The sequence below is a fragment of the Psammomys obesus genome, unplaced genomic scaffold (genome assembly GCF_907164565.1).
Source record: "Psammomys obesus unplaced genomic scaffold, mPsaObe1.curated_primary_1811, whole genome shotgun sequence".
NCBI lineage: Eukaryota > Metazoa > Chordata > Mammalia > Rodentia > Muridae > Psammomys > Psammomys obesus.
Genome location: NW_026596256.1, coordinates 12,354,013 through 12,368,229, shown reverse-complemented (window position 1 = coordinate 12,368,229; position 14,217 = coordinate 12,354,013). Strand labels below are relative to the sequence as shown.

Below are 14,217 nucleotides of genomic sequence, written 5' to 3'. Positions count from 1 at the left end.
TTCAGCCTGGCAACCACTTCTTATTAAAACTCATATTATAATGTCTTTTCTTTCCAAATTCCTATAATAGCTGTCAGAACTCAAACTCACTGCTGAAAGGTTCTAACCTAAGGCTATAGCTTTTTCTCATTTTTAAGCATTTAAAATATCAACTGATATCAAGTATGCAGATTTGGAGAAACTGAGATGTTTTTGAAAGGGAAATTAATTTTCCTTGTGACTTAGAGAAGATTTAGTTGTCAGGGCAGGAATATGAATGAACTCTCACTTTAACAGTTGTGCTTTGAAGAGACAGGAAATCAAGAATCCTCTCAGGGGAAAAGAACCCGAAAACACCTGGTTAATAAAAGATTGTAAATCCTAGCACTGACATAAGTAGTTTTAAAGAGATAATTGCTTTTAAGAGGCAGCATAAAAGTCATATAGTAGTAATTTTCTGAGGTTTAAAAGTATACATTAGTAAAAATAATATTTACTAATCCTAATATCATGGACTATGACTTTGGTTAGAATGATTACCACATTACAATAGCAGATAATGGTGTTTATAAACTAGTCCTTTAAAAGTGGGGACTCACCACCCCCAACCTGGGAGAAAGCTCATATTTATTAGAATTGCTAAAGAGGAACACAGCAAGGTCGTTTTACTGCTGTCCTTCAAACTTTAATATCAGTTAATGAAAGACATTTAGACCCAGGAATGAGAAGAAAGCTCTCCAATCAGATCAGCTGACCTCTGGGTAGCCTGGTGGTGACCACTAAAGATCAGGAGTCTCATATCCAGAGGTTATGACTGTGACACTCAGCTCTTACCACTTTTCTGTCTTTTCCTTCCTTAGAAGAAGATCTACAAAATGTAGACCAGGAAGTAACTAAGAAGTCATAAATGTGTTCGAGGTAGCCATTACGCTGGGAAATATTACAGGTTAAGCAGGAAGTTCACTGGTGGAAACTACAGTGTTCCAAATAAGGAATGGAGGAGTGTTCCTTTGCTCCACATCCTCATCAGCGTGTGTCACATGATAGATGTATATACCCGGGCTGGGTAAACCTGGGTTTCGTCTTTTTCTTGGTCTCCAGAAAGAAGAAAATGAGGTCAACAGTTTTCTTTGTTTCATATGCAGGTCAATAGTAGTTCACAGAGAAATTACATAGGCCATATGTATTAGCTGACAAATTTCAAGGACACATTTTATCTATAACAAGTGAGCCATCTTGCAAGCCATCTTAGACCCACTTTCCCTCATCCGGGTCCACCACCCTCCTTCACATAAATGATCAAACAGCCTTCCCCTCTACGTCACAGAACAGTCTACACATTGCAGCCAGAGAGATCTCTTCAAAAGCCAAATTGAATGGAGCCTAAATTGCTCATCTACTCACCCACTCATTATCACATCACTATTTTATTTTCATCATAATATTTCTACAATTTACATTTTGTCCTTCCCTTGTCTTCTTTCTCACTTTTGTCTCTTTTATTTCTGCATTACTTGAGTTCAATGACAGCAAAAATGTTGTCTTTGAATTCCCACTGCCTAGAAGAGTTGTCACACTATTATAAATTCAATGAATATTTATTAAATAAAAATACTGACGTGAAAATACAAACATATCAAGAAGGATTCACTCATTTCCACTTGATCCGAACATCTCTAGACCATAGAAGCTTTTATTAGTTTGCATTTTGTGAGCAAGCAAGTCAAATCCCCTCTATGTTTAATTTCAATTTGTTTGAGCTTACTCACATTTAAGACTATAAATCTCAGCTTGTGCTTTGGAGTTAGTGAGCTGGGGGAGGTGGCTCTGTTTTTTTCTCTGATTTAGACATGTAGGCCTTGCGTCATCTCTTTCTGGCTTTGACCTACTAAGGCCATCCTTCAAGTTTTTTATTCTTATCCCTAAAACACCTTCATGTTTTATGAGCCTGCCAGTTTTAGAAGAATTCTAAATTAACCTATAGCTCTTGCCTTCCCCTTTCTAACCATCATTGTAATCCATAGCTTCTTATTTCCAAACTTCTGCCTCCTCAGACTCAGTTTCTTACCTTCTCACTGAGGGGTTTCTTCATTTGATTTTAATTAATTACTTACTTAATATATGGTTCACACAAGTAGTTTGTTAGTAGATTTAAAAAAAAAAGTTAAAATAATTATGCTGGCTTTTCTTAAAGAGTGGTATGTGAGGACTGACTGCCCAGAGCCCTGGCATTGGTACATACAGAGCAGGAATCGGAGCTAGTGCTCAAGGCTAATTTGTCTTGTCAGACAACCATTAGTACAGAGCATATCTATAACAACAGCTAAATATTTAGATTTCTCGCATGCAGATTTCTGCACAAAGAAAAGAAAGGTAATTAGATTTGATGAAGTGAAAGGTAGAAAAAAAAAAAGAAGAAGCCTCGAGACTAATCCTAATTCATCCCCAATAAAGAGCTCAGCGGCTTTTCTTGAGGAGGGCCATTTCTTAAGAAAATTAAGATTTTTTTTCTCTTTATTTAAAAGGACTTTCTCATGTGGGATGGTTCATTGACATTCCAAGAATGGGAATGATGACTTTCTACTGGCAATGTTTTCTCAGAAACATTGTTTTCTCACAATAGACTTTTATACTTTTGTTTTGCATCTCATTACCTCTGTCTTCTAGAGAACAATGTATCATTAACTCTTCTCCTCAGATAATCAGATTAGCCATGGGTTCTCTTGCTAAAAGAGAGATCTAGCATGAGAGACTCCTTGAAAAACTCATTTTGAGAACAGTTGTCAGACTGTTGCCCACACGGTACACATGTGTTCCTTTCTGAGAAGTTCATCTACAGCTAATTTATTGAGATTTGATTTGCACCCTGGTCATCAAAAAGCCAATGAAGAGAACAATTACAACTTTTATAGCTGAGTGACCTCATGGTACTCTTAAATGGCATGTATAGGCTCCCATGACCACTAAATGACAACAAAATAATGCTTTAGGCTGAGAGAAATTAAGTCATCTGGGAACTGATGATATGTATAGTTTTTAGATTTAGAGTGCAAAGTCATATTGGGCTCATGAAACTCAAATCCAACGAGACATCAAAAGACCATTCATGAAGTTATGTGCATTGATGAAAAAATGCTGCTTTTCTGTTCATTTTGCATATCTACTCTCATTGATTGTACTGCATCCTAGTACTACAGCACATTCTTTTCACAAAAAACCAAAGGGACCTAAGTTAATCCTTCTCTTTGTCACTTGTCATTGTCTTCTGGAGGATGCAACTCCCCTCCTGTTCAAGAGAAAAAATGGCTGAAATCCATCTGATCAAAGCCAATTTTTTCTGCCCATATTATTGTGGCTATCTGTTGTAGGATGCTCAAGAGAAGAAGAAGGAGGTGTATGTTGCATTTGATGGCTTCACTTCTGCACTGCTAAGCATTTAAAGAAGAACCAGGGCCAATGTTTCTCAGACTCTTCCATAAAACTGAAAAGAGTAAAGTTACAAACTCTGATTCTGAAGCCAGGCAAAGTCACTATGATAAAAGAAAGCACTTGACAAATATCCATGACAATGACCAAGGTGAAATCCTCAGCCAAATACTGATAAATATGTTAACTGTTTGACAGAACATTAAAAATACTTTTATCCATGATTAAGATAAAGTTATGCCAGGAGAAAGTATACAAGTATCATTCAATAATAATTGATCAATACATACTACAGACTGTATTAACAAAATGAAGTACAAAACCACTTGGTCATCTCAAACAATGAAAAAGTTGAACATAATTTAAAAAAAAAACTTTCAAAAGCATAAGTTAAAGAAAACATACTTGAGCACAATAAAAGCTACAATGACAAGTCTACAGCTAGCATAAGACTTAGTGGTAGAAAGCTGAATAATTTCTCTCCAAGATCAGAAAGAAGACAAGGATGTCTGTTGAAGACAGTTCTAAAAGTCTTAGCCAGAACGATTAAGGCAAGCACAAGAAATAAACAGTATCTCTATAGAAAAGGAAGCAGTGGGATGGTCTGTTTGCCAATGAATGATCTCATATATAGAAAATGCTAAAGGTGTCATTAAAAGTAGTGAGAGAGCTGAGAACAGTTCAAAGAAACCAGGACACAAAATCAGTAGCATTAATGCCAAAAATTGAACTACCTGACTTAGAAATGAACAAAACAATCCAATTTATGATAGGAAAAAAAAAAAACAAAAAAAAAAAAAACAAAAACAAAAAAAAAAAAAAAAAACAGAAGTAAATTAAGCTGACATTTTCAGACCTCCTTTATATTTAGTGGGTGCAACTTGACAGCCTGGTAGCCTGGACCACCAAGCAAACCCTTTTTGAAAAAACAAAGAAGCCTTAAAAAGAAAAAAATCAGGGTAGATGGTCCAGCACTTTCCTTCTTTTCTAGTTCCCTTTGGCCTTAAACATGAATATGGCACAATAAAGCCAACTTTGACCAGGCAGACTAATGTAAATTCCAGAGGAGGCTGAGATTAGAATAATTTTAAAGGTAGCTCAGGCCCCAGAAAGTCCCCTGGGTTCTATCTGACCTGGACTGCCTGCTTTGAGATTGGAAAGAAAAATGAAAATACAGTCTCTTGCTTCAGGTACTGTAATTTTGAATGTCTTTATTATTGTGGCTTAGGCAAAACCCAGTTCAATACAGACTTCCATACCTATAGAGACCAGAAAACCAATGTAAGTCTATTAATTCTCTAGAATCCTGAGTCTAAATGATGACTGCACAGACCTGGAGAAATATGCTCTCTCTCCATGGAGTGGCTAGAACAGCTGTGGCTTCTCAGCCTTATGAGAATGAAAACTTAGAGGTTCTAATTCTACAGACCTAGCAAGAAATGTGTGTGACCAAGTGAAGGTCCCAATTCTGTAATGGATGGATAATTCAAAAGTTCAAATAAAATAAACCTTTCGGTTTAAGTAAAAATGCATCTGTATCAGATGCAAACTCCAGCTGTCCCGTTTGACATTGCAACTAACACTGAATATAAAATCTACAAAGTATACCATCATCTTAATAAAATCTTATCAAAGGGAAAAAGAAACTTTCCCACCTGTATTACCAGATACACTTTGATATCAGAAATGTTACACTAATACAAACTATCTAAGGATTGGAAACAAATGACAGTAAGAGTACAACTGTAAATATGAACAGCTCTTGAGCTGAAAATGATAAGATCTGATATGATATTCCTCCCTCATTTTTAACTGTGACAGGAGGCAGATGGACACTTCTCAATGGCAACAGCTGCAACCCACACAACAACCAGCTTACACAGATGTCCTACATCCTTTTAATTATCTGTGCCATTAATGTTGTGGCCATCAACATTATAATGTTTGTACGTTTCTTCATTTCAGTATTGTGTATCTACTCCAACACATAACCTATTTCACTTTGATTGAACCTAACATGAATGCAAGAGACGAACACTTTTAGCCTGTAATTTTATCTAAGAAGCGATTCCAGTCACACCACCACAGCGCTGTTACTCTTTAGGATCGCTACCGTGTTTCAAAAGAATTATGAGTAAAGCATCTGTAGGACAAACACCTTCCCTCTGATATCGAATCACACCCACGGTTGCTAGTTTTGTCTGCTGGGGCTCCTTCCATCAGCAAGCAAGAACACATTCACACCAGCCTAAGGCAGGAAGGCTTGGGAGATAGTAAGAACGCAATTCAGGTCAATTGCAGCTGTGTGAGATGTGATTCTATAGCTTAGGAAGGAGGTATAGAAAGAAGGTAAATGTTCCTATCTGCCTAGTTGTCTGAAAGAATCAGAAAGTTCTGGAAGGGTATGTCTTACCATACAATGCTCTATACTACGATTAACCTGACAGTTTGGGTTTTCTTTAAATGATTCAAGTTAAATGTTAATGGAAACATTTCTAAGTGACTTTAAAAACAAACCATGTGACTTAAAAACTAAGTATCAAAATTCAAACGAGGAATTCCATGCTTCCTTGTTTGACTTCCATTTGTTCGGTTGCAAAGTTCATTCTATCAAAGGAGCATCAGCACTCTTTAGCTTTGGTCTCTTCCCCAGCAAAGAACATACGGAGTTTTAAATTTGGCTCTAGTCCTTTTCATTATTAAAGGTTTGCACAGATGGCTCTGTAGTCTGTGTCTGCTTCCCCCCCCTTCTTTTATTTACCTCTTTATATATTCCAGTACATTCATAGTAGTCTCTGGAAGGTAGGCCAAGTCGCGGCTGGTCAAACTATAAAATAATAGACATTAAAGAAAATAAATTACTCAGCAAGATATAAAACATTTGGATAAAATAGAAATAGTCCCACTCTGCCTGCTGTTTGTAAGGGCAAAGATCAGAAACAGAGTAAATAACTAACAAGGAAAAGGTTTCTACACTACTTGCAACTATTTAACTTGCACAGGAAGCTAAATAATCTGGGGGATTTCATTGTGGATACAAGAATGAAACTAAAGAATACTTGAGCTGAAATTAAGCGGGAAATGATTTTTTAATTAAGAGCAGAAGGTACAAGCAAAAGCATATAGGATCCTGGCCCAGTGAGCCCCCAAATTACTCATCTACGGAGCACTCCAGCTTCTGGACCTTCTAATACAGGCTCTTGGCCCCACCCCTAACTGGGGTACATTCTCACTGGTAGAAGTAGGTTATGTTCTTCCATGTTATTTGGGTGTGAGTTGGTGGAAGCATAGAAAATTACTACAGTCACTATTTGCCAGTATAAATCATGCCAGAAATTTTGAGGTTGTCTACCAAAGTGGCATGGAGAAGACTCCTCCTCAGATGTCCCCTGAGGTGTGTGCTCAGAGGACTTTAGCAGGTGCAGATGGTAGCTGGGTGTGAGAGACACTGCTGATCTCCTGTAGGTGCTCCGCTTTGGGCACTGACGGTGAGGATATGCGGGCACACTGACAGCTTTCTGAGACTGCTTCCTGCGCAGCATACGGAAGAGTGGATGCAAGAGTAAACTAGGGCACTGGTGAACGAAGGTGGGAATCCCGGAAGTTTGGGAGTCCAACCTAATCCAGAGGAAATATGCATACACAGAAAAAAAAAAAACACATAGGAAGAGCTACAGGACATCTCCACATGAAGGGCCCTTAGAAGGATGGTATTTTGTTTATCTTAACTGAGATTAAAAGCACAGGTAATCGTTGGTGAGAACCAAAACTGTATTTCAAACCCTCCTTAGGGCTTTTATATTAAGTCAATGAGGATTTTTTTTTTTTTGTTTCAAGACGTAAATTGCTTTATGTAAACCAAAGCATAACACATACAAAGAAGCTGGAGGTTATTCTCATAATAAGAGGATCCTGGGGAGCTCTCTAAGACAGAGACAACACAGTGAGAGGGGAATGTCTAAAACATCACTAAGAAAATGCTTTGAACATGGAACCCCAGGGCTAAGGGCCAGGGCACAGATTTACGACACCTTCATGCACTGAAAAGGAGAATTATCCTTACTCAAATATCAATGAAAACAGTGCACGTGGAAATTTCATTACAAGTTAGAGATAGCTTTGGCTGCCTGACACACACACACTTACATGAATTATATGCTGGGTAGAAGTCTTATCATCAGTGCCAACAAAAAAATTAATGAGGACTTTTTTCCCATATTTTGAATTCAGTTGTGCAATAGATTTCTCGGCTGTCCATGAAGTACCTAAAGGAACAGAAGTTGAAACATGTTTCCTGGAGTTTTGTTTCATTACCAATACTATGATGTGGAAATTATTAATTTAAAAAGGAGGGAAATTGCCTTACCATATGCTTGATCCCAGTTTTCTGATGCTACCGGCCATTCGTATATATCCGGTAACAAGCTGAGTAGAGGTTGTCCGCCTCTGCTATCAATAGCAGCTTTTTGAAACAATGAAAATAAATTTAAAATGAGGTTGTACATATTTTATTCATATTTTGTTACCAAATATACATATTCCAAATAAAGAACACTTACACTCATTTATACAAGACCTGTACAAGGTTTTTGCTTTCTGCACTGCTACTATGTCTTCAGTTTTGGGTTCTTGAAGGACATCTGAAATGGGGCATTTAGTAAAATGCATCAACATGATTGCTGAGTTTTAGCTGTTTCAACATTTTCAACCTAGGTCTAATTAAAAATAAATATTTTATCCCTCCCCACTCCTAAATCTTGAGGAAAACCACACTATCATTCCTAGAACAGAAGTGGGTTTTAACCCTCTAGCTAAGTTACATGTAAGTCTTTTTGAGTGATCTGCTAGTGTATTTGTGTGTGTGTGTGTGTGTGTGTGTGTGTGTGTTCATGCAAGTGCACGTGTGTATGCTGTTTATACCCTCTTCTAGGCCACAGGTATACCAGTTCCCTTTCTTGAAGTTCATACTAAAAACAAAACAAATAGTACAAAGGAATTTGGGACTTAATGTGGATAATCCTCTCCATGCCTAGAAGATAATTATTTTTGTGTGAATGTGCTCTGGATGATCCAAATTAAATTGTTCTCCATGTTTAGATATTAAAACATACAAAAATTCCACTTTTCCTACAAAGCAATTTCTAAAAGAGAAGTGAACTAAGTATGGATGGAGACCGTAGAGGAAAGTCCAAGCATTCTCCGCTTTTCATTGAAGGAAAAGGTTGGTAAAATCTTTAGCAACTTTAACACAGCATAGGGGTGAGTTGGGGCATAGTGGAAATGGCTCAGGAGCAACCATTAACCTGTTCTCTTCTCTACAATGACATGAAGACACTATCACTTGAGGTGAAGAACTTTAGAACTTGTGTGTCTAAAATTTAAGCAGAAATATGAAGAGATGCCAATACATCCATTTTGCTTTCTACTACCTTCAGACTGACTCAATGGAGGTCTCAACTCTAATCTTTTGCAAAATTTTCTATAATGGCCAGCAGCTACATCTTTAGAAATGGATGTAAAAGGAAAAAAAATTAATTCACAGGCACAGTCAACACTAACCTTTCAAAATGACTTCTAGCTCATCTCTTAAAATGTCAAAATTACTGTATCGGGAACTGGTCTCGGGAATGACATTGCGTTTCAGCCAGCCTCCACAGGCATATTTGAAGAAGTCTGCACATGGCTCAACAGAGGCGTCCATGCTCTGGATCAGTCGAGCGGCTGCAAGAGCAGAGAGAGGACCAGATGAAATGAAGGATGCATTGCAGGAAAGTGAGATCAACACTTTCCAAATAAGAAGACTGCATGTAAAGTGAGAACCACACAGATGTGGGGCCCGAACACAGTACTAACTGAAGATCCTTGAGAACTACACTCTGGACAATTTTTTGGAGCTTTTTGGCTTTAAAAATTGAAAGTAGTTGTAAATGCCACTGACACTTGGGGAACAAGTCCATTCATTCATTCTCTCTCCAGGAAAGCGGGTGTTTATGTGAACCCCATAGGACTGTAAAAACTACTGAAAAGTCGTAAAGAGCTTGCACAATGAGTTGTAGGTAAATTTTATTGCTTATTTGGAATACCACAGACCCCTCCAAACACTCTGAATAACAATGATGGTTGAAGCTCTTACTCATGAGGACAAACATCAGACCCTTAAATGCATGTGAACTTCCTACACCCCCATAAGGGAAATGGATTGGTATTCCCTCTCAGGCCAGCTTTCCTTGCCTGATCCTAGTATCTGCACGAGCCTAAAGAAACAACACTGAGAGACAATCATGACCTCGTAATGCAGAACTCTGCAAGTTACTTCCAGTGCTGATTGCTAAACCTCATTGACCAGAGATCTCTTGGGGTATTACCAGTGGTTCCTGTTGTGACAAAGAAAATTTTGTTCTGATGAATATTTGGGGGCCATGGGTGGAGGTAAGTCACGGGCTAGCACTTTTAAGCCAGGTCTTTGTGCTGTGTTTTGAATTGCTGGACATCTACACACAGCCATACCTGTGCTCTTCAGATACTGCATTTTAAAGTCAAACAAAATTATTTACCTCAATGAGTAAACATAAAAAGGCAAATGTATTGATACGGAATATTGTTGAGTAGGTGTAAAGTGGGAGAAAAACGCTACAATGTAAAAAGCCCTATCTAAAGGCCCTAAAGTCTACAAGGATAGATGCTATGGTGTGGGGCATGAGAACTATGCCACCAGGGAAGTTGCCATGGAGCAAGATGGAGACATATCCAAACCCCGGAAATCTCAATCTTGAGATTGGCGGAAGTAAGGATCGTTTCCTCCCTGCTCTGTGCCAGCATGCGCTGATGCAGTAGTCTTGACCTTCTCCCTCCAAGATGCTCAGAGTAGTCACATGGCCTGGCACCTGGAATTTTCCTCTCCATGTAAACCAGGCATCACCCACACCCCGGCTCCAAACAATGACATGAGCCCACCTTGGGAATACTTTCCCACTTCCCCAAGTGGGAACATACAGCCCTTGTTCAACACAAATAAAGCATGCAAGCTGTTTCACCGAGTATCTTCTAGAGTTGTGGTATCACTGGAAAGGCTCTGAGATAAAAGGTTGTAAAGCTTGAAGGGGGAGGGCTTTCTCTCTCTGAGCATTCACCACTGGATCAGGACCCTCCCTCGGACCTGTCCGCCCAGCTGGGCTTCTTTCCTTGGTCCTGGGCCTGTATGCTCCAGTGCCCGGATGTCTGAAGAAGCAGACCCTAGGGCTGCTATCATCCAAGCGACCTAACACTGGGAGAAGCGCCCCTTCCTCCCACGACCCCGCAACCCTTGAGCTCTTCTTTGGACTGGTATCCTCTGGACTCAACTCCAGGCTCTGCTCTATCCTTCCCTGCCCAGTGTGCACCAGGTGCCTGGGCGTCCTGAGGGAGGAAGTGGAGCATGGAACCGCACTATGCTACTTACTATAGTTATATCTATGAGGAGGGGTGTGGGTGTGTTTAATTTTGTATTATTTGCTTATCTTTATTTCCCAATTTGTATTAGATGAGCACGAATTCATTACCCTTGCAATAACGAAAAAGTTAATTTTTAAAATAGTCACATAAAGACAAGCAAAGTAATCTTCCATTAATAATGAGCTTATTTCTTATAAATGACAATTCTGAGTGTTCTGGGCTGATAAATGGCATACCATTTTTTTTTTCTAACTAATCTTCTTGTAACATTCTCCCAACTTATTTGACTCTGGGAATTTAAAAACAAGCTCAGCTAGCATCTGGGAAGTCATTAATTACTGTATTCATTACCGAGGGTGTATTGTGTGGGTATAGCTTGGAGATGGAATATAAGCCAGGGAAGCATTTTGGTCTTTTTAAGTCAGAGAGCCTTGCTTTGAATTACAAAGTTCTGCTGTTGTTTAGTTGTATATGATTAAGTAATTTCCACAGGACCAACAGCTAGTCAACGTTAGAAGCATGTGTAAGAGTATGTGAGAGTGAGTGTGTGTGTGTGTGCGTGTCTGAATGCAGGTTTTCCTTTCATGTGAGAGCCCAGAAGTTTGGGGGATATGACCCCTTCCATCTCCCCTTCTACTGCATCCCAACTGTGTTTTCTTTTCTCTTTGCTCAGTCTTCCTCTTCACTTTCCCATGCCACTCTCCAGTCACACATTCTGTCCTTGAGAGAGAAAGGCAGGGCAAAGTGTTGGGGCCGGGAGTATCCAGATGGACTAACATTCAGTGTAAGCAGCACTGGAGCAAGCAGGAATGGTATGTGGGCTAATGGAACATATAGGAACACAGGTCTGTCTCACCAGTATTTAAAGCCCACTGAATTAAGGAGACCTAAAGATCTCAGTAAAAAGTTTGGAGAGCGGTACTTTCCAACCCTGACCAAAAGCCACTGAAATACACAGATGTGTAGGATCCCTTCCTGATCAATTACTTCAGTTTGGGGAATGACAATATAATTACCAAGGCTTCTTTACTGGTTCTTATATGCAGCAGATAAAGCAACAGAAGATTGAATATTTGAAACTAGAGATGCCTAGTGTTTTTCAAATCAGAAATATTTCCTCTGCAAGTATAAAACCACTCACATCAACATACACTAGGTGGTAATTTCTGCTTCCTAAGAGTTTCTAGGAACCTTAGTGTGTCTCACACTCACAGCTTCACACACTTTCTCCATGGATGTAAGCCTCCGCCCGCTTACATCTGCCCAGACCCTATGATCCAGTTTCCTCTGGGTGTTCAGGATGTATAAGAAAAGTGCCTTTTTCCTTGCTCCAGCATCTCTCCTTGTTCCAAGTCTCAGGCGGGGCTTCTCGAATCTCCACACCTCTCACAGTGGCCTGGCTTTGTATTTTCATACAGCAAAAAATTGTGCTATGTTGAGAATCACTTCTTTTCAGTAATGACCAAGAGACATTTTGTTGGCATCTCAGGAGGATGCTTCGCCATCCAGAAGAGAGTTGGAGACATCATTCTACAAATCCATCAGACATGGTTATTGTACATGGTGGGGTTTCCATTAAAATGGGACACTGCCACACCTATTAAGAAGAGGTAGGGCTGAGATGTGGCTCAATGGCCAGGTGCTTGACCAGAGAGATAATGTAACTCCAATATCACATAAAAGGTGGCGGCAGTCTTTGTGCTATCTTTGAATGACAGCAGGCCCATGTCACACACTCTCCTCCTTTCTATCTGTTCTCTGCTTTCCAACAAAACTAATAAGAAGCCAATTAAAAGCAGGATTCGGGGCACTACAAATGACAAATATTTTAATATTTATACGAGAACATTTCCCAGGTGGCAGTTTTCTGGTCCTGTATGTATACACTGGTTTTAAAAGCAACCCCACATTTGTCACATGCTCCTGGGGCAAGTGTCAGTGAAACAAAGGAACCTCAAGTCAGTATGACTGCTTTAGCAGCAAATGAATACAGCTCACGGCACGGCACGGCAGTGCCTCCTCAGAGACTTCACTTTTTGAACTTGATTCCTCTTTAGCTGGTCATCAATGCTTTCCCGAAAGAATGAAGAATAGATGCTTGGAAATTTCAAACCAAATACGGTGACTCTTGCTATTGATGGGAGCCCTGACAGATAAAACTAATAGCATAATAAATCATACACATTGGAGAAGATGGTCAGGGTGAGCCAAACCTACGCTCATTTTGTGTACTTCTGTTTAAGGACCCCACTTAGTATAGACCAACTGACCCCTGACACGGCACTTGTAACAGCCTGCGCGAGACGCTTGATTATAGTGTAGTCACTGCGCTCAGTGAATACAAGTGTGAATAAACATGCAAACATTCTTGTCCTTTCCACACATCTAGGAATTTCTGGGAAAGAGCCTGGGCTTTTGATTTAGGGGTTAAAAGTAAATTTTAGTGACAAGGCAAATTATCAAACATGGTTTCACAAATAATGAGGATATTTAGATTTTTTTGAAACATCTATGAAAATGAACAAAATGGAAGAAACAAACAAACAAACAAACAAACAAAAGTTAGAACATACAACATTTATTTCTCAATTACTATTTGATTTAAAAAAACTTCCTGTCATTATGAATTGGATTAAGTGGATCAGGTATCAAATAGACACCGCTCCTTCAAACTCATTTCTCGACTATTGTTATTCTACCCTGAAAGGGGGTTTAGGGAATTGCACAGAAGCAAAAAAGTGTTCAGTCTGTTCTTTCCAAATTGCTCTAAGCCTTCTTGTACCTGGTGCCGAACAACATTTTGACTTTAGTGTCTTAAAATGACTGAATTCTCTAAAAGTATCCAAGAGAGGTCAGAGGAATGTTATGACAGCCAGCAGCAGGTGCTTCCTGTAAAAACCTCAGGCTACTCGTTTATGACCAAATCATTTTTTCATCAATATGGGCTTTATTAACAGATAATAAACCTGTTTTACTTATGGTGCAACTTCTGCTAATTTGCAAAAAAAAAATCTCTTTGACCACATTTTGAAGGTAACATCAACTTCATTCCTCTTCCTGCACCTCCACCCTTCGCCCTCAACCAATGTAATAGCAGAGCTGTAACATTTAGAAAGAACACAGGGAACACGGGGAAATGGAAAGTGATCACCTGGAAAGGCAGCAATAGGCAAACTAGAATCTGGGGGGCTGTTCCTGAGAAGAAAATGACCCTAATGCTAATAAGAATCAAACAGCTTTCATTACAAACCTTCTGGATTCCTTCACAAGCCACACTTAATCTCTAATGAAGAAAATCCCTGCCCCCAAATTGCTTTTGTGTTGCTTTGGCTGGAGAGAGACAGTGTGTGGAGGAACTGACTTCATTTACACACTGGTTTA

The 14,217-nt window shown here is 39.2% G+C and overlaps 1 protein-coding gene across 6 annotated transcripts in view; it reads right to left on the bottom strand.

Annotated features, from left to right (window-relative positions):
- The window catches only part of Mme (membrane metalloendopeptidase), an 88,962-nt gene that overhangs the window by 47,679 nt on the left and 27,066 nt on the right, over positions 1 to 14,217 (bottom strand). For all 6 annotated transcript variants that reach the window (XM_055596741.1, XM_055596746.1, XM_055596742.1 and 3 more), the window contains exons 4-8: positions 8,965 to 9,126; positions 7,965 to 8,045; positions 7,772 to 7,867; positions 7,552 to 7,670; positions 6,167 to 6,232 (exon numbers count right to left, since the gene is read on the bottom strand). In XM_055596741.1, coding sequence (XP_055452716.1) covers positions 6,167 to 6,232; positions 7,552 to 7,670; positions 7,772 to 7,867; positions 7,965 to 8,045; positions 8,965 to 9,126 — 524 coding nt within the window. The remainder of the gene's footprint in view (positions 1 to 6,166; positions 6,233 to 7,551; positions 7,671 to 7,771; positions 7,868 to 7,964; positions 8,046 to 8,964; positions 9,127 to 14,217) is intronic.